Raw genomic sequence first — 22,293 nt, forward strand, 5'->3', positions numbered from 1 at the left:
TGGATGATGGATGAAATCAAATCAAAAAGTAGTAGTTTCTTATTACCAAGAGTCGAAGTAATTATAGTTTTATAAAATAAATTTAAAAATTATAATTATATGTTACAATAATATAAGTAATTATAGTTTTATAAAATTTACTCTATTTATATTTTAATTAGTAATTCACTTGAACTCTTTAGCTACTAACATTCAGTGCATGTGCATAAACAAGCACACAACGTTTTTTTGGTGCTAGCAATATTGTGATGAAGTTAGAGCAAAGGGGCAATACCTCATCTGACCAGAATCAATCAACACACATGTCCATCAATTCAATTCAATTGATTAGTTTGTTTCTCCCCTAAACTGATCTAATCATAATCTTATTCGGAGCAGCTAATTAAGCCATCATGGGCTGTCGTGGCAGACATCGCCGGCGATGCACGCGTCATCTGTGGCCGGCCGCGGCGGTGGCCTTGAGGGACTCAACCTGGCTCTTGCCGCGAGGCCCCTTGCGGCGGATGTAGAGGCGGTACTCGTCGAAGGTCATGGGCCTGTACAGCGGCGGGCGCTCCGGTGAGACGAGCTCGGGCATGGGCGCCAGCGGAAGGTCGCTCTTGGGGTTGTAGAACAGCGCCACCGACAGCCGCTCCTCGTCGGCGTTCACCATAACACGGTGCTCCAAGCTCCGGTACGCCGCGTTTGTCAGCACCTATATACATATTATCATAAATGCAAACTCAATTAACCATCGTACATGTCTTCACACATACATAAATAAAGGCATATTATCTCTATTATTTCTTTACTCTTCCTTTTGGGCATGGATATGGTTTTCAATATATGTCTCTGTCCTTTGTTTTTTCTAAGCATTTATTATTGAAAGTTATTAAAAATATAACCATTTAAAAGTATTTTTTTATGACAAACCTACTTAATAATATTTTGACGTGACAAATCTTAATACGTTTGAGTATGTTAGTGATCAAAGTTTTTAATGTTTGACTGTATGTGTCCCTAGACGACACCTCCTCCATATTTAAAAACGAAGGGATACATACGTGTAATAACCTAACTCGCTAGTGGTTGACCGAACAATAGATCTTAACCACCGGATCATAAGGGTGTGATTGGTTGTTTGTATGTATCATGTCCGTATGGACCGTATATATAGGTTAAAGGGAAGCATACTGAGCGGAGTCATATTTGTTAAAAAGAAGAGTGCTTAGTTAGTTGTATCTGTCTGGATAGATTGAGTTGAATTTCTATTTGGTTAGGCAAATTTAAGGCCACACGAGTAGATACAAAAGCTAAAATTACGATTAGTTGCTTATATAAAAATGATTTTATGACATAACAAGTGAGCACACCTGAATCGGACTTTCCTCTCAAATCAAACTGCGACGTACACTTATATCCATCAAACTATATTAGAATAATACATACGAACATCGAAACGCGTTTGTCTATACGATTACAGACACCTATCAAATCAGATTGATTTCGTACATATAACCAATTAGGCACTAAATGAACTCCCAACTTGCGTAGACCGGGCATGATCCTATCCTAACTTCCACGTGGATTTGCCTAGGATCCCTACCTATCCAAACTATGGCCCAAAGATATGCACAACAAAACCAGTCACCATCATTTATCGGCATCAGATGGCTGGGTTTTGTCAAGCAGCAAAGCAAGCAAGCAGAGCAGAAAAGCTAACAGTCCCTTCTGCAGGAGCAGGGCGAGACCACAGACCAGTGAACGGTGGACACGTCCGTGCAGACAGCCCCATGAATGGTGTTTAAAGGCGAGAATCAGATTTGGGTTCGGACCTGCAGGACAAGGGGCTAACAGTTTTGGCCCTCAGGAAAACGTGCTGCTGCAGTGCTGCTTGTTGTTGGAGCAGGAGGACCAGTAACGGAGGCGATTCTTGCGAAGCAGCAGCAGATGGCCGGTGGTAGCAGAATGCACCGCAGGACGTCTGGACCAGCCACCCAATGGCTAAAGATAGAAGAACTACATGCATGAAGCACGTGGTCTGGCTTTTGAATCAGTGGCAGCTCAGCAGCTCGGTCTCGCTGGTTATGGCAGAAAGGTGCCAACATGTGATAGATGAGCAAACACTATAGGGAAAAAAGCTCAAAATTGACAAATTATAATCCATAGATAATGAGTCCTATACTCGTCATCTCTTACGCGTCACCGACAGGTCAAAACTTAGTCCATCATTAATGAATGTAATAAGTGACGGGTTATAATTGTGACGCGTCACTTATGACTGATGAAAGATTTTCACGTTTTTTGATAGAAAAAAAGTCAAATTTTTTCACTCGAGCCAACTCAACTCAGAGCTATCATCACTCGTGTATCATTTGCTATTTTTCGAGTTATTTTCATAGTGTGCGCTCCGTAGGAATCGAACTTGCGACATTACCCTCGCGCGCGTAGCAGCCTTACTACCACACCTTCTCGTGCGTTCTGAAGGGAGCACGATATTTTATTCTTTTAACCTTTTTTTGCTGAGGGTCATAAGTGACAGGTCATAACTGTAACCTGTTATTTATGACTTGTAATACATAATGGATCATATGTATGATCCATCACTAATGTTTATTGTAAAACAGACACACAAAACAGTTGACTCGGTGTGTCTTCGCTTAAATGGATAAAAAATTTGCATACAGACTCTTATTTTGATGTTTTTTTTTGACTCTATAAACATCTATAGAAAAAGTTGCATATGTTTCTCTCTCACTTTGTTGGGTTCGACGAATTTTTTAAGGGAGCGGCTTGAAAGATTGAGTTCTCACCCAAAAATTTTTTGCACCATTTTCGAAACTCACATTTATGTCTATAGAAGGCTCCACTTACATCAAATTTGAACAAAAATATACAATAGTTCCTATTATGTACCATTTTCGGAACGCACATTTGTGTCTACAGAAGGCTCCCTTACATCAAACTTGAGTAGAAATATATAATGTTTCATATTTTAATATTGCTAAGGTGAGAAAAAATAAAAGAAAATAAAAATAAAAAAATATTTATGAATACACTACTATAAATCACGTTACTTTAGAAATGATATTTGCTTTTACCATTTTACTATATATTTAATGGTTTACAAATAAATACAAATTTTACTGTTGGATATAGGAAATATACATTGTTCAACAACATAGTTATTATTTTTAATTAATATAATAGCTAGATTTATAATTGATCTTATAAATGATATATTAGATATGTCGTAACTACGTAAAAAAATTGAAGAGTTGATGGACTCTAATGTTTCATCAAACTGATTAATTAATACATTCAATGATGGACTAATTAAGATTCTTTTATCTATTATGTTCCATCAAACTGATCATTAACAATGGGTCAATACTTAACCCGTTACTAGACTCTTTAGGATAACCTGTCACTTATGACTAATTTAAGATGACTCGTTATCAGTGACAGATCATTACTATGATCCATCACTTTTAACATAAATAACGAGTCATATTACGACCCATCACTAATTTTATATTTATTTTGTCTGTTTTCACATAAAAGACTTTGTACATAGTAGGTTGTACTTCCCTCGTTGCAAATACTTCTTCCCATTGTAAAGATTATTATGAAACGAGGCGGCCCTCCCGTCGTTCGTCAGGGTGACTCGTGAGCGACCCAAGTTTTCCCATCCTCCCACCCCGAAGCCCAACGCCATCGCCGGCCGGCCCGCGGCGGCCATCGGCGGAGCCAAGCGGCCTCATATCTGCAGCAGACCATGTGTGGATGGATGGTGGCGACGGCCGAGACGTCACGGGCGGTGAAACCTGCGCGCCCGGCGGTCAGACTTGCACGCTCGGTGAACAGATCTGTGCGCTACCGGCGGCCAAGTGGAGGCCGGGTTCCGCCGGGCCTCCGACGAGCTCCTCCCATTGCGCCAATAGGGCAGGGTGGCGCGACGAGCGTGGGGCTACGTACGCTCGGAGGGAGTAGCGACAAGTGTATGAGAGGTTATGCGTGCGTGCGTGCGTGCGCCGCGCTGACCATTCACCTATCTGATCGTCAGATAGTTAGTGCGGATCACGAGGCGATAGCTAGTGTATCTACTTGGGACCTGGACCAGAGGACTTTCCAAACGAGGCATGCAACGACGTGCAACGCACTCATGCATGCATGTGATGAACAGCCAACCAACCCTAGACGTACGCGTGGGTCGTAGGTGCGGTGCAGCAATCGAATGGACCTCGCGTGCATGCCTGCTATGGTTTGCCTGTTCGGTTCGTACGTGCCTGGACCATGCATGCCTCCCGATCGATCGGTCGGTTGGCCCATCCTGATGCGGTTGGGGAACAGAATCCGCTCAACTCATGTAGTTGGGTGACCATTATAATAATGTTTAGAGTTGATCTAAAAAAAGTATAATCTTTACCGGAGAGAACCTCCTATGCAACGCCTCCAGAGGACACGACGTCGAACACGTTGCCGTCCAAAAAATTAGGACTGAATTTTGACTCAAGGAAGCACCACGACGACGCCTCCTGTAAGAGGAACGACCACCGAGGGCGTTATCGTTGCTGGAACCAGCAGAAAGCCGGGCAGGATTTTGCTCAGAGCTCCTACATCCCACCAGCAGCGCAGGAGAACCCCACATGCCAAGACTGCGATCGTTGTTGCCACTCCTCCACCGACGAAGTTGCTGCCATCTCCACGCGTCGACTCGCGCCGCCGACGAGGTCGTCACTGAGCCGCGCATAGCCCACGGCGGGCCTGGCCGCCGGAGGGAAGAGACCGGCGTGGCAAGAGGAGGAGATGATGGATCCCAGGGAGGCCAGGAAGATCGCGGAGCGTGAAAGCATGAGCCGATCGTGACGTACGGCGGCCGTGAAAACTCGGCAGATACACGTCCCATCACACCGTGGGCGGGGCGAGCGAAGGAGATGGGTGGCTCGGAAGGATTATAGTTCTATTGGCAGCGACATGTCAATATATCAGCACTAGCCAGCTAGCTCGTTCATCCTCGTTGGTCACGTACAGGCGGCGACGAGCTCTGAAACGTAGTAAAAGATTAGTTGTCGTAACACAACCTCAGGGGTGGATTCATCCGTGGGGACGGAGGGGGCTTAAGCTCCTACTACCCCCGGCACATCTCGGAGCCTCTAAACCCTTATTCAATTTTTGGACATGTAAGAGGAAGAAGAGGAGGAGCGAGAAGAAGAAGAGATAGAGTTTTTTTTTACTTTGTGATTCTAAATCCGTCACACTATAATCATGATGTTGACAATGATCGTCCGTCTGTCCGTTTGTCAGATGAATGGTTTGATATATGGGAAGAGGACAGGCTGCAGGTTGGAAAATTATACATGTTCAAAGGCAAGGCTAGGTCAGGCTTTAAAAAACCCAACGGGTAAACCACAAGCCCAAGCTCAGTTTGAACCCGACACCAAGCCGAACTTCTATGCCTGAGCCCGGGTTAGACTCGGGTTTTTTCGGCGTTTCTCAAGTTTTTCTAGGCTTTTTTAGGTTTTTGAAGCCTAAGATCGACCCGATGCGCTGGTTGGGCTGGGCTGGGCTGGGCTTACCAGGCTAGGCTGCCCATGATCAGGCCTACTTGATAACACTCTACTGGTTAGTAATCCAGGCACATGCAGCATCACGTCTGAATGAACCAGAGTATTTCTGGACGTCGGCAGCAGCCGAGGACGACTGGGCCGTCAACTGCCGTGCGGCGACGGAATAATCGTGCAAAAGTCACATGCGCACTTGCAATAAGCCAAGAAACGAAACGAAAAAAGGAACATAGAAGACGAGAAAAATACGTGCGCGATATGATCGGTTCGATCATCAGGTGGTGCCACATACGTACGTACCTGGATTTGGTCGCCGACGTTGACGATGAAGGCGTCGGGGACGGGGTCGACGGTGACCCACGCGCCGCGGTGGCGCACCTGGAGCCCCCTGACGCGGTCGTCGGCCAGGAGCACGGTCATGCCGCCGGGGTCCGAGTGCGAGGACAGCCCCAGCGTCAGCTCCGGTTGCGGGCACCGCGGGTAGTAGTTCACCCGCACGCACACCCCGGTCCCCTCCGCGCCGCCGAACGCCTCCTGCAGCCGCGCCTCCCCGACGCCCAGACCCAACGACATCGCCGCCATCAGCCGACCGCACAGCGCCGCCACCTCCCGGCTGTACTCCTCCGTCGTCTCCCTGGTCGATCAGTTAATCTCTCTGTTCATTCACGAGCCGAACAGAAAAGCGTTTGCATGTGCCATGTCGTGGCTGACACGCTCCGAGTATATGTGGTGCAGTAGAAATACGTGCATATACGATCGATGTATGTTTGTACAGGTAGGTACCTGAGTTCATGGGGGAGGTGGGGCCACTTGTCAGGGGAGAGGAGGTGGGGCGGGCGGACGTGGAGGAAGTAGTAGTCGCCCCAGTCGAGGACGGCGCCCTTCTCCACGCCCAGACGGCTGCCGTACCCCTCGTACGTCACCGGCGAGTTGGCGTACCGCTGCTTCACCTCCATGGGCTGGTGGAAGAACCCGCGCCACACCCCTCTCGCGCGGCGGAGCAGCTCCCCCGGCACGCCGTGGTTCACCGCCTGGAAGAAGCCCCACTCGCGGCACGCCTCCGACACCGCCCGCGCCGTCTCCGGGTCGCACGGCGACGACAGGTCCACCACAGGGATGCCCTCTCGTCCTCCTCCTCCCTCCGCCTCGCTCTCTGCCGCCACCAACGCAGGGCGCTCCGCCTCCGGCTTGACGTAGCGCTCCGGGATGGTGGCGCCGCCGCTCTCCGACAGCGACTGCACCCGCACCACCGGCTCCGGCCACTCTGCACCTTCCATAAGCAACCTCTCTCTCTCTCTCTCTCTCTCTCTCTCTCTCTCTCTCTCTCTCTCTCTCTCTCTCTCTCTCTCTCTCTCGCGTTGGGATGCAAGCTCTTGGTCCAGTAGTGTTTCACTTATATATAGCTAGGATTTCTGTTACTACCTATCAAGCAAGGTGAAATGAAAAATATGCTGCATGGGACAAGCTAGCTGAGGAGGTGGAGAGATTAATCATCTAGTGATCGATCAGACACATGTATGATATGATGCGTCCTAAACGATTATGAATTGGTTTGATCTATCTATGGATCGCGCGGTGGTATATATAAGTAATACTCATGGAGGAGATGAAGACAGGTCTGCGGTTTGCAAGCTAGAGGCCGTGTGTGTGTGTGTTATAAATATCTTTGGCCGGCAGTTTAACTAGTTGATGATCGGTTAATAAATTAGTAATCCGAGCTAGTAATTTTTGTGACCTAGCTGCTGATGCTGATGCAGCAGGTGAAAGCAACGCAATAGGAAACGTGACTGACATTCCATGGAGCATGTGCGCCCGCGCGTGCGATGGCACTATGCATCGGCTAGGCCCACAGTAGTAACGTAGTGGTGTAGAAATGATGTATACAGGTACTAAAACAGAATACGCCCATGGCCCACCATCGTAATCGTAACACCACGTACATATCGTTTAGGATAAAGACAAGGTCCAGGATGCCTACACGTTTTTTAGAAACCCAGTGCAAGTTGCATTCGCAGGTACACACTCACATCGTCACACACGTATTCACACATCACCTACCGAAGAATGAATATACGAAGCTTAGATATTAATAAAGTCATCACATACGTCTCTGACGACGAGTACATCGTTTACAACAGAAAGAAAATTCCATCTCGATAAGGAGCAAACGTAAAATTTAATCCCTAGTGGGTAGAGATACAACAACCACCACTAATCACCTAAGCCAAGGCTTCGTTCTCAAGGATACCTACATGTTCAACCATTACTTTCTTTTTCTAGTCTATCGAAAACAAGATGAACATGTAACGACACTGATTGTTGAAGAAAAAGTTTTCAAAGTTCGATTACCAGAGAGAATTCAATTCAGACCACTTATTGTAGTAGTTACTAACATAAAAACACTGGGATTATAAACATTAATCCAATAAGGTGTACCATACGTCGTGTACGGGAAAACTTCCCTTTGTAGGGCTCAAAAAGTTTGCTTTTGTTTGTTTCAGTTGTTATTCTAGGACGGGCAAAAGCTTCAGAGTCGTGATGCACGCCTCAGCACAGTCCGGGCGTCATTTCTGATGCATGTATGTGTAGGGCCTGAGCACTTCACCGGGCCTGCTATTTTCGCAGAGTTGTCTGGCCCATTGACTTGTCAACTCTCAATCAAGCCCATGCAGTCGGATAAACTTTTGCATTTTTTATTTTTGAAATCAAAAAATTGTAAAAATAGGTGTCCATTCTAAAAATTCACACTCTAAACAGTCGCCGCTACTGGTCGCCCTTCAACAGGTGACATGTTTTAAAAAATAAACATACCCCCTTCCAAAGGCTCTAGGTTTAAAAAATAAAAAATGTTGTGCTTATTGCTCATGAAATTCAAAATACTATCGAAATTGTCATGAAAAATTCTAAAAAAATTATATTATAGCTCTCCAAAAAAAATTTAGAAAGAATATGGTCTGTCTTATAAGAAACAAAATGACAAATTTTATTTTACAGATTCTTTACAATAAATTTATTTTTTGTTTCTCATTGTACAAATAATTGTTTAAGTTGAAAATTTTGGAGAGCTAAATTATAGCATCATCTACACCATACATTTTTTAGAATTTGTTTTACTATTTCGATAGTGTTTTGAATTTAAGAGCAATGTAACACAACATTTTTTATTTTTTAAACCTTTCTCTCTTCCAATGTACGACAATAGTCTAGATATATGATTTTTTAAAATCGATGCATTTTTTTACAATTTCTTGATTTAAGAAATATAAAAGTAATAAAGTTCAAGCTTCTGCTACCACCACAAGAATATTTTCTCCCCCCCAAAAAAGCCTTTTTATATATAAAAAATATTTGCTACTGTACTAAGTACATATATGAGCAAAGTAGCAAACCTGCTGGGGAAGTCTTTTACATTCTGAACTTTATCCATTCGACTCCATGTCGATGGCGGGAAAACAATTCATGTACATGTGCACCGCGTTCAGTGCAAGGTCATCGAGTTTGGGTCCTTCTTTCTGCGGGCACGTACGCGCGCATGCAGAGTGAACGCGCAACTCCCATGAACAGGAAATACGTAGCAGGCAACGACATCCAAAATTGGTACTTATTATAGCTGTAATAAACAGTAAATAAATAGTATTTTTGAACAGTAACCATACAGGCACCTCTGGCTTCGCCTCTGTGGACACGATCGAGCGTGCGAGCCTGTGCCGATTCATTCCTGAAATGTAGAATCCGGAAATTCCTTGAGTGCGTCGTTTATCATTCATAAGGTCACGTCCAACAGCTTCTCTTCGTGGGTGAGATTCTCGTCGTGAAGGGATTCTCGTTCTCTTTGGAGCTTCAACGGTTTCTCTTTACGATTTACTTCACGACAGGATTCCCAAGGTCATTCACTTCAGGACGGGATTATCTCTCTTTTCCCTTCGTGATTCCCCTCGAAAGAAAGTTGTTAGAGATGGGAGAAAATAAAAGGAATGGAAACGGGAAAAGGAATTGAAAAAAAAACGAAATGAAAGAAATATGGTTAAGGTTAATCTAAGTTTAGCAGAGAAAGACGATTTCGCAAAAAGTTGGTGATATTTTTCGTACTCTGCGTATATACAATCATGCGTTGTACGTACTAGCAGTTTGAATCCAAATTCACTTTAACACGAACACTACTACACTCGTTTTCGCAATGGCGGCGGAAAGCCTACCCAGACGGATTAATGTGTAGTGGCCAAGTTGGTGAGATAATCTAAACCACGCGTGCTCCACCGTAATACGTAGTATGAACACGCACGCACTTGACGATTCCGAGGGCGTTTCTTCTAGTGGGAGCATGCATGCATGTCCGATCTAGCGGATCAGGTGATCAAGGAGATAGGAGATCATTCTCCACTCATTACTCATTACTCATTATCATTTGGTAGCAGGTTAATGAAGATTTCTTTTAACGTTGCTGATCGGTGGGCAGTCACAATAGCAGCAGTTCCGATGCCTTCGAGGAAGACAGCTAATGTCATTTTTATTTACGTGAGTTGGAATATTTGAAATGAGAGAAATATGAAGACTTTTTAAAATTCTAATCTCCAATCAAGCCAGGTTTCTATCTTGGTAAGGAAGATATCATCGTGAAAATAAGAGCCTTTGGGGCATCTATTTAGCTCTGTCTTTTGTGTGCATATTAGAGGTGTTCGGTCCTGTTGTGTGTTTAACGTCTTTATTGTCTGATTTTCTGTAGTTTCTTATTTTCTTAATTTTGAGCAAGGATGTATTTCGTTGTAAAAACTATTTTTTTCTTTAATGAATGGCAGAGGTCTTACCCTCTTTTTTTTTAAAAAAAAATTGGTAGTAAGTATATCAAGCCAAAGTTTGCATCCTGTTCTTAATCTCCTCGGCAGCGTCTCTTGTCGATCCGTCCTGCTTCTGATATGTTCATCCAAAATTGCCTTATAAATACATTATATATATACACACACATAATATATATATATATATATATATATATATATATATATATAATTGCTCCTGTTGTTACCTTGTGATATGTTCATGTCATGATAAATGGAGTAGAGAAGAAATGGAGCCGTCCGTCGTTTCACGAACAAGTGTTGTCACGTAAAGAATATATGGAACACAAGAATAGCTAACCAAAAAGTTTGATCGCCTAAGGCGGAGCTTGCTTTGGAAGGATGAAGAACCAGAAAAGCTAAGTGGGGAACACTATCTTATCAATTGGGGAACCGTCTGTCGACTGAAGGAACTTGATGGCCTAGGCATATCCGATCTCCAGAAATTTGCAAGGGTGATACGATGGTTGTGATTTAAATGGAAATAGGACGATAGACCATGGAAAAAACAGGCCATACCATGCGTCAACAATTGTTACAATCGGAACCAGGAAAAACATACTTCTAGAACTCCAGCTGGTGCATGGACAAACTCCAAAAAAAACATTGTTTCAGCTCTCTACGCTAAAACCAAAAGAAAAAACTGCATGGCACAAAGCTTTACCAAACCACATCGGAATGAGAAATCATGGTCATATATCAACACTAGAGGAACTTTACCAATTGGTCCGACTGTGGTAAAATTTACAAGATCAGACAGTAACACCACATGTCGCCTATACAATTAAATAGCGTTGGATAAGTAATGAAGAATACTCTGCCCAAAGTGCCTACATGATACAATTCATGGAAGCATATTGACGCTACAACATGAAGCCAATTTGGCAAGAAAAACAGAGCCTAAATACAGATTCTTTGCATAGGTTCTCATGCAAAACAAAATCCTTATGACAAACAATTTGATGAAAAGAGGATGGCACCATGACTCAGTTTGCAAACTATGCGAGTAGCCAAACAAAAATTCATGGAAGCATATCGACGCCACAACATGAAGCCAATTTGATAAGCAAAAACAGAGCCCAAATGCAGATTCTTTGCATGGGTTCTCATGCAAAATAAAATCCTCATGACAAATAATTTGATAAAAAAGAGGATGATCTCATGATCCAGTTTGCAAACTATGTGAATAGGCAAACGAAAATCCAGTCTACTTGTGCAAAGATTGTACTTTTACAATAGAAATATGGAAAGAAATATTAGAATGGCTGGTACTGTGTGCGGCTTGTCTGATTTTCAGCATTACTCGAGCCTTATAGAATGGTGACAGCAAGCAGCGAAGACTGTAGGCAAACCTTTAAAGAAACTATTTAATGGGTTGGTCATATACTTTTGATGAAATATATGGAAAAAAGAAACCGGTGTACTTTTGATGGATAGTGCTTACAAGCCCTTCAGGTGACCTTCAAGATTAAAGAAGATGTTGATCAACAAAGGAGAACTTTCCTAACCCACTAGCTCTTTTGTGGCGTTCCTATTGTAATTAAGTTGTGTTGGTTGCTTTGGCCGTTTCTATAGGCCGATGGCCATTTTAGCTTCTGTGATGTCGTGTTTTAGGCACATGACCTTTCTTTCCTTCTTATACACTGTTTAAGCTCTTTTCTTTGTGAATAAAATCGGCATATCTCTGTTTGTCACTTCGAAAAAAAGAATATATGGAACGATCGAACGAGACCATGCACGAGGCCTACCTTCATGGTGAAGCTACAATTAAAATGATGATGGTGTCAAAGACACTATCTAAAATAATATTAGTACTAGAGTTCAATTTACCCTGACATTTGCTATTAAAATTTTGATTTACCCTGTTGTCAATGCACCCCTAGCTTCGCCCCCTGCCTACCTTTATCGATCGTGATCATCATCATATCACAGTTACGTGTTTCGACCCTCGATTGCTCTTGCGTGGCATCGTTAATTTGAGCGTACTGCGCTAATTACGCCGCACTTGCGACGTACTCCTACTTAGCAGCCAGCAGTAGTCAAAGATAGATCATGGCACGTTTGGAGAGAGGAGGGCGAGATCGAGGTCTTCAGCTACCGTTTCTTCTATGGGCACACGCAACTGTTCAGCTCCGATCGATTGCTAGTGGGAGATCGATCGAGCTTGTTTAAGCAAACGAATGCTCCTCCACGTAACCAATCATTTGGTAGTTCATCAAGTCAGAGCTTGCATCGATCCATCCTTAATCATCTCGACTCGACAGGCGCGTTTGCCAATTTCTTGTCGGGTCAATATATATATCATCATAATCATGTGACTTCACCAGCTGTTCACTTGTAAGGCCGTCGATCACTCTTCGGGGAACTGGGGATAAACACACGCACAAGCATCTTGCTCATTCAAAATTGTCTGGCAGATGCATCAACCTTTTTTCTTTAAAAAAAAAAAGTCGGATGCTTCGAATTGATCGACCCTTTGCTCCTTTGTGATATGTTCGTGTCATTACTCATAGAGATAATTTCTCTTATGCCTAGCGTTTTCCCTTAACTAGCATCAGAATATTGCTCTTTCAAAATCGTCGTTTATTTACCTTGTTCATTTGCCAGTTTTTCACGAAAACTACCAAAATTTCCTTCTCTCTACGACCGAGAATAGCGATTAGAGAAGGACGAATATACGTTTTAACAAATTTCTTATAAAATCGATAACTTTCTCCTATTTAAATCACCTAACGCACTTTAAAACTCAAGTAGAAGTAAAAATAGAGAGAAATTTTAAAAAAAAATCGAAGTAACACGACTCCATTGGTGGTATATGAGCTATAGGTTCTATTTAAGATCAACCCATATGTTTTAACACTTGAAAAATCACAACTTCCAAAAAAACAAAAAAAGATGAACACCGAGCAACGAAAAACTTTCCAAATTGATTGTCTAAAGGTAAGAAAATATAAGACCCCATCACATAAGCATGTGTATACGAATTTTATGCATCTAGCAACAAAAGGAATGACCTCACAAGGTGTTGAAATTTTAGCCCAAAAACAAAACGAAAATCAAATCCAAAAATCGAAAAACTTATAAACTTGCAAGACAACCGATAGAGGGAAACTATAATGAGGTGAGTATAATAATATGAAGAAAAATAAACTTTATTGTAATAGAGATTAGTCCTATTTTAAGCAGATTACAAAGATTTTTCTCACAAAGCTCTCTCATAATAAATAGGCTAAGCAATCATCTTCCTTTCCTATAAACACTAGCACTAAGCTCTCAAATAGGTAACACAAATGGGCTCAAATAGCTGGTTCAAACTCTCTTATAGCCCTACCTTTTTATTTATAGGCTTAGAAAATTTAACCCCTAAGTTTACTAGCTTTCTCCTAAAATACTCCTATCTTGTAGTATACTCCTACCTACCACCGAGGATATTTTGGTCTATTTTTTTCTTCATTCATCGGACGGCTGTGACGACTTCACGACTTAGCTTCGTCTTGACACAAGCTTCGCGATGGTGCCACGTACTCCTCCAGTCTTCCCACGATTTTGAGGTCAAACTGCGAAACCGACTGTACTCTTCTCAAATTGTGACTCGTCGCCTTACTTACACCTTAAGAAAATGCTTCGATGTCGACACGTGTACTCCGTCGTGCGATTCTAACCGCCTGCTAGTCCCTTCCGCTCCCGATCTCTCGAGCTGCCTTATCACTTGTACCGGTATCCCCTTCGCTCGATTTTGTCAACACGTCGTCTACATCCGTCTTTCAACTAAGATTACCCTTACCTCCGTCCAACCTCCTTAATCGTTCGGCACCAAACACTCCGCTTGACCCTGATCATCCTTTCATCGACTGCCAAGTTACATCAATTCCTTTCTATCCTTTCTCTTGTACCCGATCTAGATACCTTCTTTCATTCCTGAGTTTTCTTTTCACCCCGTGTACCCCGGATATCGTATTTGAGTGGTGTTAGGCCAACTCCAACAAAATCTGCAAATCGAGAAAATCCAGTGCTACAGTGATTTGCGGACTACTGTAGCACCCGAAATCATTTCCGACAGAGCTTGTATCCACCGCTACAGTGATTCGGCAATGGCAAAACGAGGAGAGAGGGCTAGCTTTTTTTGTGGATGCCACGCACGAGCCGCAACACTGTACTGTCAACTTCACCCGCAGGACGCCACTACCGCAGGACTCCGCTCGTGGTTCGCGTGGCGGAGGAGGACTCCCTCGCCCACCTTCTTCAGCCGGATGACGCTGCCGCTGTGGCACTCGGGCTCGGGCTGTCCGAGTTCCCCATCGGGAAGCTGGGGCTGGTGGACCGTGCACGACATCCTCGCGTTCCACCGCGTCGACCGCGCCGCCTACGAGCGCCTGCTCTCCCTTGGCACCGGCCTTCGACCTGCCCTCGACGCCGTCGTTCCTCATGTGGCACCACCGCAACGCCGAGTGAACGACTGTCGTAGAGGCGAGACATGGCGGCTGCGGCAGAGTGAACGAAGATGGGGAGGGAGGGGGCCTGCAAGAGAGGATGACTTTTGACGTGGGAGTTAACGGATCAATTAAAAGGAAAATAATTTAATATAGGAGAGAGAAAATAGAATTGATTTATAGAGTATCTGTTGGAGATGATTCGAAAAAGTAGTGTTGTAATAGTGATAGTAGATACTGTAATAGTGTTATAGAGTATAAAATTTTAAGGTAATTATTAGAGATGGCCTTAGCAGCAGAACTTCCTATTTAGATGCGAATTGGTGTGTTCGTAAGTTGATTGATCGGTGTTTATCCAATGCGTAGGTGACATATGGAGGTGAGACTCTCCATCAATTGGACTTCAATTTGCCACACCCTGCTCATCCCCACCCCCACTCGTCGCATCCTACCACCTCCCATCATCTCCCTAGGTACGCACAGGAGCATGCTGGTTGACCATGATTTTTGTTTTCTCTTTTATTTCCCTAGCACTCGCTGCTTAATGTGCAAAGCAGTGTATGTCCCTCGTCGTCAATTTGTGGAAAACAAGAACATTAGGATTCATCGGAGCCTTACCACACCGCACTGTCCATGAACATGCATGCCTGCGAAGAAGCTTGGCTCTGCCCTGTGCCTGTTGTTCTGTCCCTGTTGACCTCACCCCCCCCCCCCCCGGCCCGGCCCGGCTGCCCAATCTCTGACTCTGCCAATAAATATTGCTGCTACGGAGCACTAGCGACTCGTTCTGATCTGAAGTATTAGTCATTTAATATCACTTTAACTAATAGCATCTATGAAAATATATTATTTCAAACAAAAAATATATTATAAACATATTATTTATGATAAATTTAGTGACATCAACATTATATTATCAATCTATAAGATTTTTTAGCTATTGATATTTAAAGCTAAAAAATTTGACTTAATAAAAACCTAAATAAATTTATATTTAGAATAGGAGGAAGTAGTGACTGTGTGTATTGCAATGCCCAAACGGATGAGTAGGATAAGGTAGGAGCATGGTGGCACTTGGTCAACCTTTGGTTCAGGAGTCCGAACTAGGAACGGCTGCAGTAGTAGAGTCTGTTTGCTAGAGTTTTTTTATTTAAATTTTTTAAGAGAGTGATTTTATTAGTAAAATAATTTTATGGTTGAAAATGATTTTTTATGATTTTTTAGGATAAATTACAGGTGAGAAGTAATTCTACGTGTAAAGTGAATTATGTACTTGTTAAGTAATAGTTAAACATGTTTGTTGAAGACTATGTCAAGGTTCTAAACGATAATTAAAATAAAACAGAGGTAGTAGTTTATTTCAATAAATCACTCTCATGAATTCTACTTGAAAACTAAAAATTAAAAACTACTATTTGATAGAACTCATCATAATTTCACTTGAGTAGCTACTCTGAGAGCTCTACCAAATAAATCTTACTAGCCTCCTCCTATTCATCAATATGTAGCTCAGGTGAGGTGACACGTGGTCAGTGCAGCGATGACCAATGACACGCGACTACGTACCCTTCGTGGGTGCGATGGCGACCCGAGAGCAACACATACTGCGTTTTCCATTTCCTTCATTATATTAAATAAGAAGAAAGCTCACAGATTTATTTGCTCAGTTAACTGATGTAACACCATAATTTTTCCAATTTTTTGAAATAGTAAAAAAATATTATTTCCTTAGATTTAAGGTGTTATTCTTTTATCTCAAAACCTAGGTGGAAATTTATTTTTTAAATTAACTAATAAATTTAAGGTTATAAAAAATGTGGTTGCATTCATACTAAGTAGTAGCATTAGAGTTTCTTTGTGTGAAAATTAGCTTATGAAAAATTCCATGAAGCACCGTTTGAATTTGTGGCAAAGTTTGAAAATGTTCTATAAAAGAAAAAAAATCCTCCTTAGGCCGAATCTCCTTCTTTATCTTCTTTTCTTCTTTTTTACTTACGGCTCTCTCTCTTTCTCAGGTTGGCCCGTTCTCTCCCTCCATTTTTCCCTCTTCCACATGGACCGGCCGAAGGCCAGGCCCATCTCTCCAGTGCGCCAGCCGCCTTGTTGTTCGCCTTCCGTCTTCCCCTCATGAAAGCGTCTCGTGCCGCCGCCGCCTCCCCTGGCCACCAACGGATGGGGCCCATCCCCTTCCTTTGTCTTTGACCCTAGCACGTCATGCCGCTAGGCGTATGGCTAGGATCCGAATCCCGCCACCACCTCTTTGAGCCGTATCCCAACGAACCCTGTCGAATCCGAACACCCTACGTGATACCCCTACCTATGTAAGTTTGCCCTCCTCGATCTGTCCCTAGACCGAGCCACCCCTAAACCCTAGCTCCAGCTGCAACCGCCATTGCCGCCTCAGCCGAACTCGCCGCCAGCTAAAATCCACCTCGCATTGTCCTGTCCGACCCACCTACGAGCTTCGACGCCACCTCCTGAATGCCAGGTGTGCTCGCCTTCGCGTCTCGGTCACCCAATCATCGCTGTCGACGAAAGGACCGAGAGCCCTCGTCATCCCTCATGTTTCCGACCTCCTTTCTGTGATGCATCACCCGAGGTAAACTCCCAAACAGAACGCCCTTGCTTCCCTGAACCACCTCCGCCGCTCGCATCAAGATCCGAGGTTGGCGACGAGGTTTACACGCTTCTCCGATAAAGCGTTGCCGTCGCTGCCTAAGTCTTCATCGTCGGTGTCCTAACCCTTTCGCGTGCCTCAGTCGTCCGATCTATCACCGACAGTCCAGATTAGATCTAACATACTCCTTCGCCACTCAATCACGCGATGCCATGTGTCAGCTTTACAATCCAGTTAGCTGCCACCTCAACGAAAGAGCCGACGTGTCAAGCAACGTCAAAATAGTGGCAATTTTGCACTTAAGCCCTAGAACTTTTCTGTATTTATCGAAAAGCCCCTGTCCTTTTACAGTTTAGCCCCTAAACTTTTCTTTATTCAAAAAAAGGTCCCTCTATTTTTACAAAATGCCCCTAACCTTTCTATTTTATTCAAAATATGTCCTTTTCTTTTTCAGATTTAACCCTAACTTATTTTTAGCGTAACTTGCTCGTTCTAGCTCCAATTTAGATAATTTTCACGCTCTCGCATTTGTAGCAACATGTATTATCGTTTAGTACATTTTTCATAGATGTTAGCTATTGTTTAGTATAATGTTCTTCGATTGTTTTATTGTGTGTTTTTCGATGTGTATCGAGAGCAGACGAGGAACAATTCAAGAATCTCCAGGACTAAGTCTTTGAAGAGTCAGAGCAGCAAGTTGGAAGAGACAAGTATCCTTGAATATTCTGATCCTAGTTTTTCAAAAATGTTCTTTATTTCAAATATGCATGCTGTTAATTCTAAATCCATTTACTTATAGTACTATGTTTCATATATCCCTTGTCGTCCTAGTTGTCAGTAGTGGTTATGTTGGATAGCTTATGCTTGGACTTGCACAATGGTATGGTTGGATAGTTGATTGAACACGACTAATAGTTTATGCAATTATGAGTTGAGAATTCCAGTAATTGTTGTAGCAATATGGAACATAGGAATGTTATCGAGGATTAGTTGTGAGGAACCGTCCAAATAGTATTCTAATTAATCATCAGGAGGATCATTATTCATAATCACAACCTCGACGATTAACCAGAATACCATTCCGGTAGTCCCGGCACGTGTTTTGTGCCCAGGATCGGAACACATGCCTTCCAACTCAAATATCACAACACAGTTTAATAGAGAGCAAATAATTAAACTGGATTACCATTGTTAAACAAGCAACTGCTTCCACAATTTACAACAAAAGAGGAACAACAACTACTACTATGCAGCGGAAGAAAAACCTATACAACAAAAGAGTATGGAGCCGTATGCCCTTAGGCTCCATACCAAAAGCGCCAGAGTTCGGAGTAGAAGGTGCTACTCCTGCCCGCCACCCTGATCGGCAGGCACAAAGTAGCCGAACACTGCCTCTTCTTCGCCGACCTGCGATCCTGAAAGCAACTTAAGGGCAGCACCCTTAGTACGAAGGTACTAGCAAGTCTTACACAGTATGAGTATATATATTCTCGACTCCAAGGATCATGCATTTTAAAGCTGTAGCAAGGATTAAGACATGTTTAAGTTCATTAAGCGGTAAGCAACCTAGACTCTAGGTGTAAGCAACTGACTTAACCAACCACCGACTCAAACCCTGCCAACCAACTGATCAAAACAGATATATAACAACAAGTGTATAAAAGCATACCATTCCCACCAAACCACCAACCACATACCGACCAAACCACCCCAATCCAACCATGCCACAACCCACATCGAAACTCTACGACCAAAATATGGTCGCTCGGTGGAGATAAGCGATAGCGATGCTCATGACCGAGAGCGCGGCAGCTCGAACTGATTATACACCCTGCAGGGGGATACTCCTGGACCCACACGACACAGGGACCATACGGCTTGTGCCACCCGCTAAGATGCGCACAAGGGGGTACCCGTGACAACCTTTCCCAACCAGGCCCAACCATGTGGATCAACCATAGCTCGGCGAGGCGGTATTAGAACTACTCCCCGAGCAAACTAATACCGCTAAAAGCCCGGACTCAAACCGGACTCACACCGTCTATGACGAGGCCCACATGACCACGTCTGCGAAGGTAATCGGCTCGCCTACCATTATATCAGCATGTGGTGAGTAAGGTATGTGCTAAAGCCGACTACACCGATGATCGGTGCTTAACCGGTGCAAGCGGTCTACGGTGTCCGGGTTCCCTCCCCGAACTGCCTGAGGACTCCTCGTGAGCAGATGACACCCCTAACACCGCCCACACCTCGTCTCAACTCACCACTCACCAAACCAACTCATCATCAACACAACCATAAGTGCGAACAAATAATAAGTCCTAGGCTCGCGACAACGGTGGACGCCGTCGTCGACTTCTACCGGAAAGCCTAAGTACCACTAAGCATAGCAAACTAAAATTAGACCGCGACGACACCACTAGGCTCCTAGGAACAACACATGACACGTGACCGAAATGGGATAATGCATCGGCATAGGTTCTACCCAACTCAGTACCCGACACATGCAATGTATACATAAGCGTAGATAACATATTAAAACTTCAAGTAGACACGGTGCAATATGAACGATGCTTGCCTTGCTGCCCTGAATCAGAAAGGTGGGACGCCTCACGATCGCCCACGGCCTCCGGGATCGACGGATCGACGTTCACTACAGAGAGCAACGCGTGCAATGTAATGAGCATGTATGAAATGCGATCATGTAAGAAAAATATGCTCCACAATACATGACAACATTATTCCAAGATCGTACTGTCCAAACCAGAATTTTCCAAGTGGTCTCAAAAAGTTTGGAGTTCCTACGAATTAACTACGAATTTTACAAGCTATCAGCTATCAGGAAAGCCTGATAAACCGTGCTCGGGGTGCCCGGGATGAACAGTACTCACGGGTACCCGGGGTGAACAGTACCCGGGGGTGCTCGGGATCGACCGTGCTCGGGTGCTCGGGGTGAACAGTACAGGGGTGCTCGGGTCGTCGGGTGAACAGTACCCGGGGTGCTCGGGAGTGCTCGGGTGAACTGTACTCGTGCTCGGTGAACAGTACCAGGGGTGCTCGGTTGAACAGTACCCGGGGGTCGTCGGGTGAACAGTACCCGGGGTGCTCGGGAGTGCTCGCGGTGACTGAGCTCGTGCTCGGGTGAACAGTCCCGGGGGTCGTCGGGTGAACAGTACCCGGGGTGCTCGGGAGTGCTCGCGGTGACTGAGCTCGTGCTCGGGTGAACAGTACCCGGGGGTCGTCGGGTGAACAGTACCCGGGGTGCTCGGGAGTGCTCGCGGTGACTGAGCTCGTGCTCGGGTGAACAGTACCCGGGGGTCGTCGGGTGAACAGTACCCGGGGGCTCGGTGAACAGTACTCGGCGCTACAGTAAAATCAGCCTCGCGCAGCTCCAGAACAGCAGCCATTACGAAGGGAAAGACTGAGCTAAACTAACCTGGGAGTCTCTCTAAAACAAAAGTAAAAATGCCTAGAAGGGTGTACAGGGTCTAGACTTTGCTTAACCGCCTAGCAACATGATTCCTAACTCAAATCCACATAAATCCTCATTTGTTCCCAGACTGCAGAACTTTAAGAACTTTGCAACCCTAGTTCCAGATTCAAGATCTATCCAACCAAAAATGAGCATACTTGCCATGGGAGCCTAGCAGACTCACCTAAGGTCCTTTGCTGAGGTTGGTGACCGCCAGTTGAAGGAGGAAACGACGGAAAATGGCTTGGAGAAGAGAGGAAAAACTGCTGCTTCCTTGCTTCTCCCAAAGAACACCAAACGAGTTCAGAACCAGCTCGAATTCCTTCGGGGAAACTGAAAATGAATTGGATGGACGAGTAGTCCTTGAGCTGGTGGTCTCGTGAGTACCACATACGTACCTTGATCTTGCTCCCAGAGGTAGGGATCCAAAAGGGGAAAAAGGGAGCCTAAGAGAGAGAGTGAGAGAGACGGCCAACTCCAACTTGCTTCCTCAAAAAGCCTTATGTGGTGGAGTGGGTGAGGAGTACGTATGGGCAGGTTTGAGGGGAGAGAGAGCTGTTGCCCACTTATAGAGAGATATTTTCCACCCAAGTGGGCCCCATTTACCTAGAGGAAAGTTCAGACTTGCTTCCAGCTCCTTTATTTCTCTTAGTTTTTCCTTCTCCCACCTCATTGACTCAAAGTGAAGTGCTCCAGTGACCCAAACTGGAACATGAAGCTAAAATTGCATGTTTTAGGATTAAAACACACAATTATGGATTTCGGGACGTGACAAACCTCCCCCCCTAAAAAGAATCTCGTCCCGAGATTCAGTACGAGTCGTGGAGAGAACGATGAGCACACTCATGTGAGAGATTCCAAATATGCCATATTACGACATCTTTCACAAGTCCTCAAAGAACTCAGGATACTCGGAGCGGAGCTTATCTTCCCGCTCCCATGTAGCTTCGGCTTCTGTATGGTGGCTCCATTGGACTTTCAGGAATTTGGTAGAGTGGCGTCGTGTCTTGCGCTCGGCTTCATCCAAGATACAAATTGGTCGCTCACAATATGTCAAATCCGGTTGCAACTCTTGGGGTGCAATTTCAACGACTTCCGTCGGGACTCGGAGACACTTCTTCAATTGTGACACATGGAACACATTGTGTACGGCGGAGAGAGACGGAGGTAAGTCCAACTGGTACGCGACCTCTCCACGCCGAGCAAGAATCTGAAATGGACCAACATACCGAGGCGCCAATTTGCCTCGGACTTGGAATCGACGAACGCCTTTGAGAGGTGAGACCTTCAGGTACACGTGATCCCCCACCTCAAAGGTGAGCTCTCGGCGACGTCGATCCGCATAGCTCTTCTGCCTAGACTGGGCCGTGAGAATACTCCTGCGGATATTCTGGAC

General features: G+C 44.5%; 1 protein-coding gene across 2 annotated transcripts; it reads right to left on the bottom strand.

The window, feature by feature from the left end:
* Window positions 1-203: 203 nt before the first annotated feature.
* LOC133885929 (jasmonate-induced oxygenase 1-like) lies at window positions 204-7,178 on the bottom strand. 2 transcript variants are annotated; one of them, XM_062325702.1, is made up of 3 exons: window positions 6,330-7,178; window positions 5,847-6,180; window positions 204-694 (listed from the first exon to the last, which is right to left on the bottom strand). In XM_062325702.1, the coding sequence occupies exons 1-3, from the start codon at window positions 6,821-6,823 to the stop codon at window positions 431-433; spliced, it is 1,092 nt and encodes a 363-aa protein (XP_062181686.1). In that variant the 5' UTR covers window positions 6,824-7,178; the 3' UTR covers window positions 204-430. The 2 variants fall into 2 exon arrangements, with proteins under 2 accessions (XP_062181686.1, XP_062181687.1); XM_062325703.1 differs by lacking the exon at window positions 204-694 and adding an exon at window positions 1,369-2,060.
* Window positions 7,179-22,293: the final 15,115 nt, after the last annotated feature.

This window comes from Phragmites australis, chromosome 11, assembly GCF_958298935.1.
Source record: "Phragmites australis chromosome 11, lpPhrAust1.1, whole genome shotgun sequence".
NCBI lineage: Eukaryota > Viridiplantae > Streptophyta > Magnoliopsida > Poales > Poaceae > Phragmites > Phragmites australis.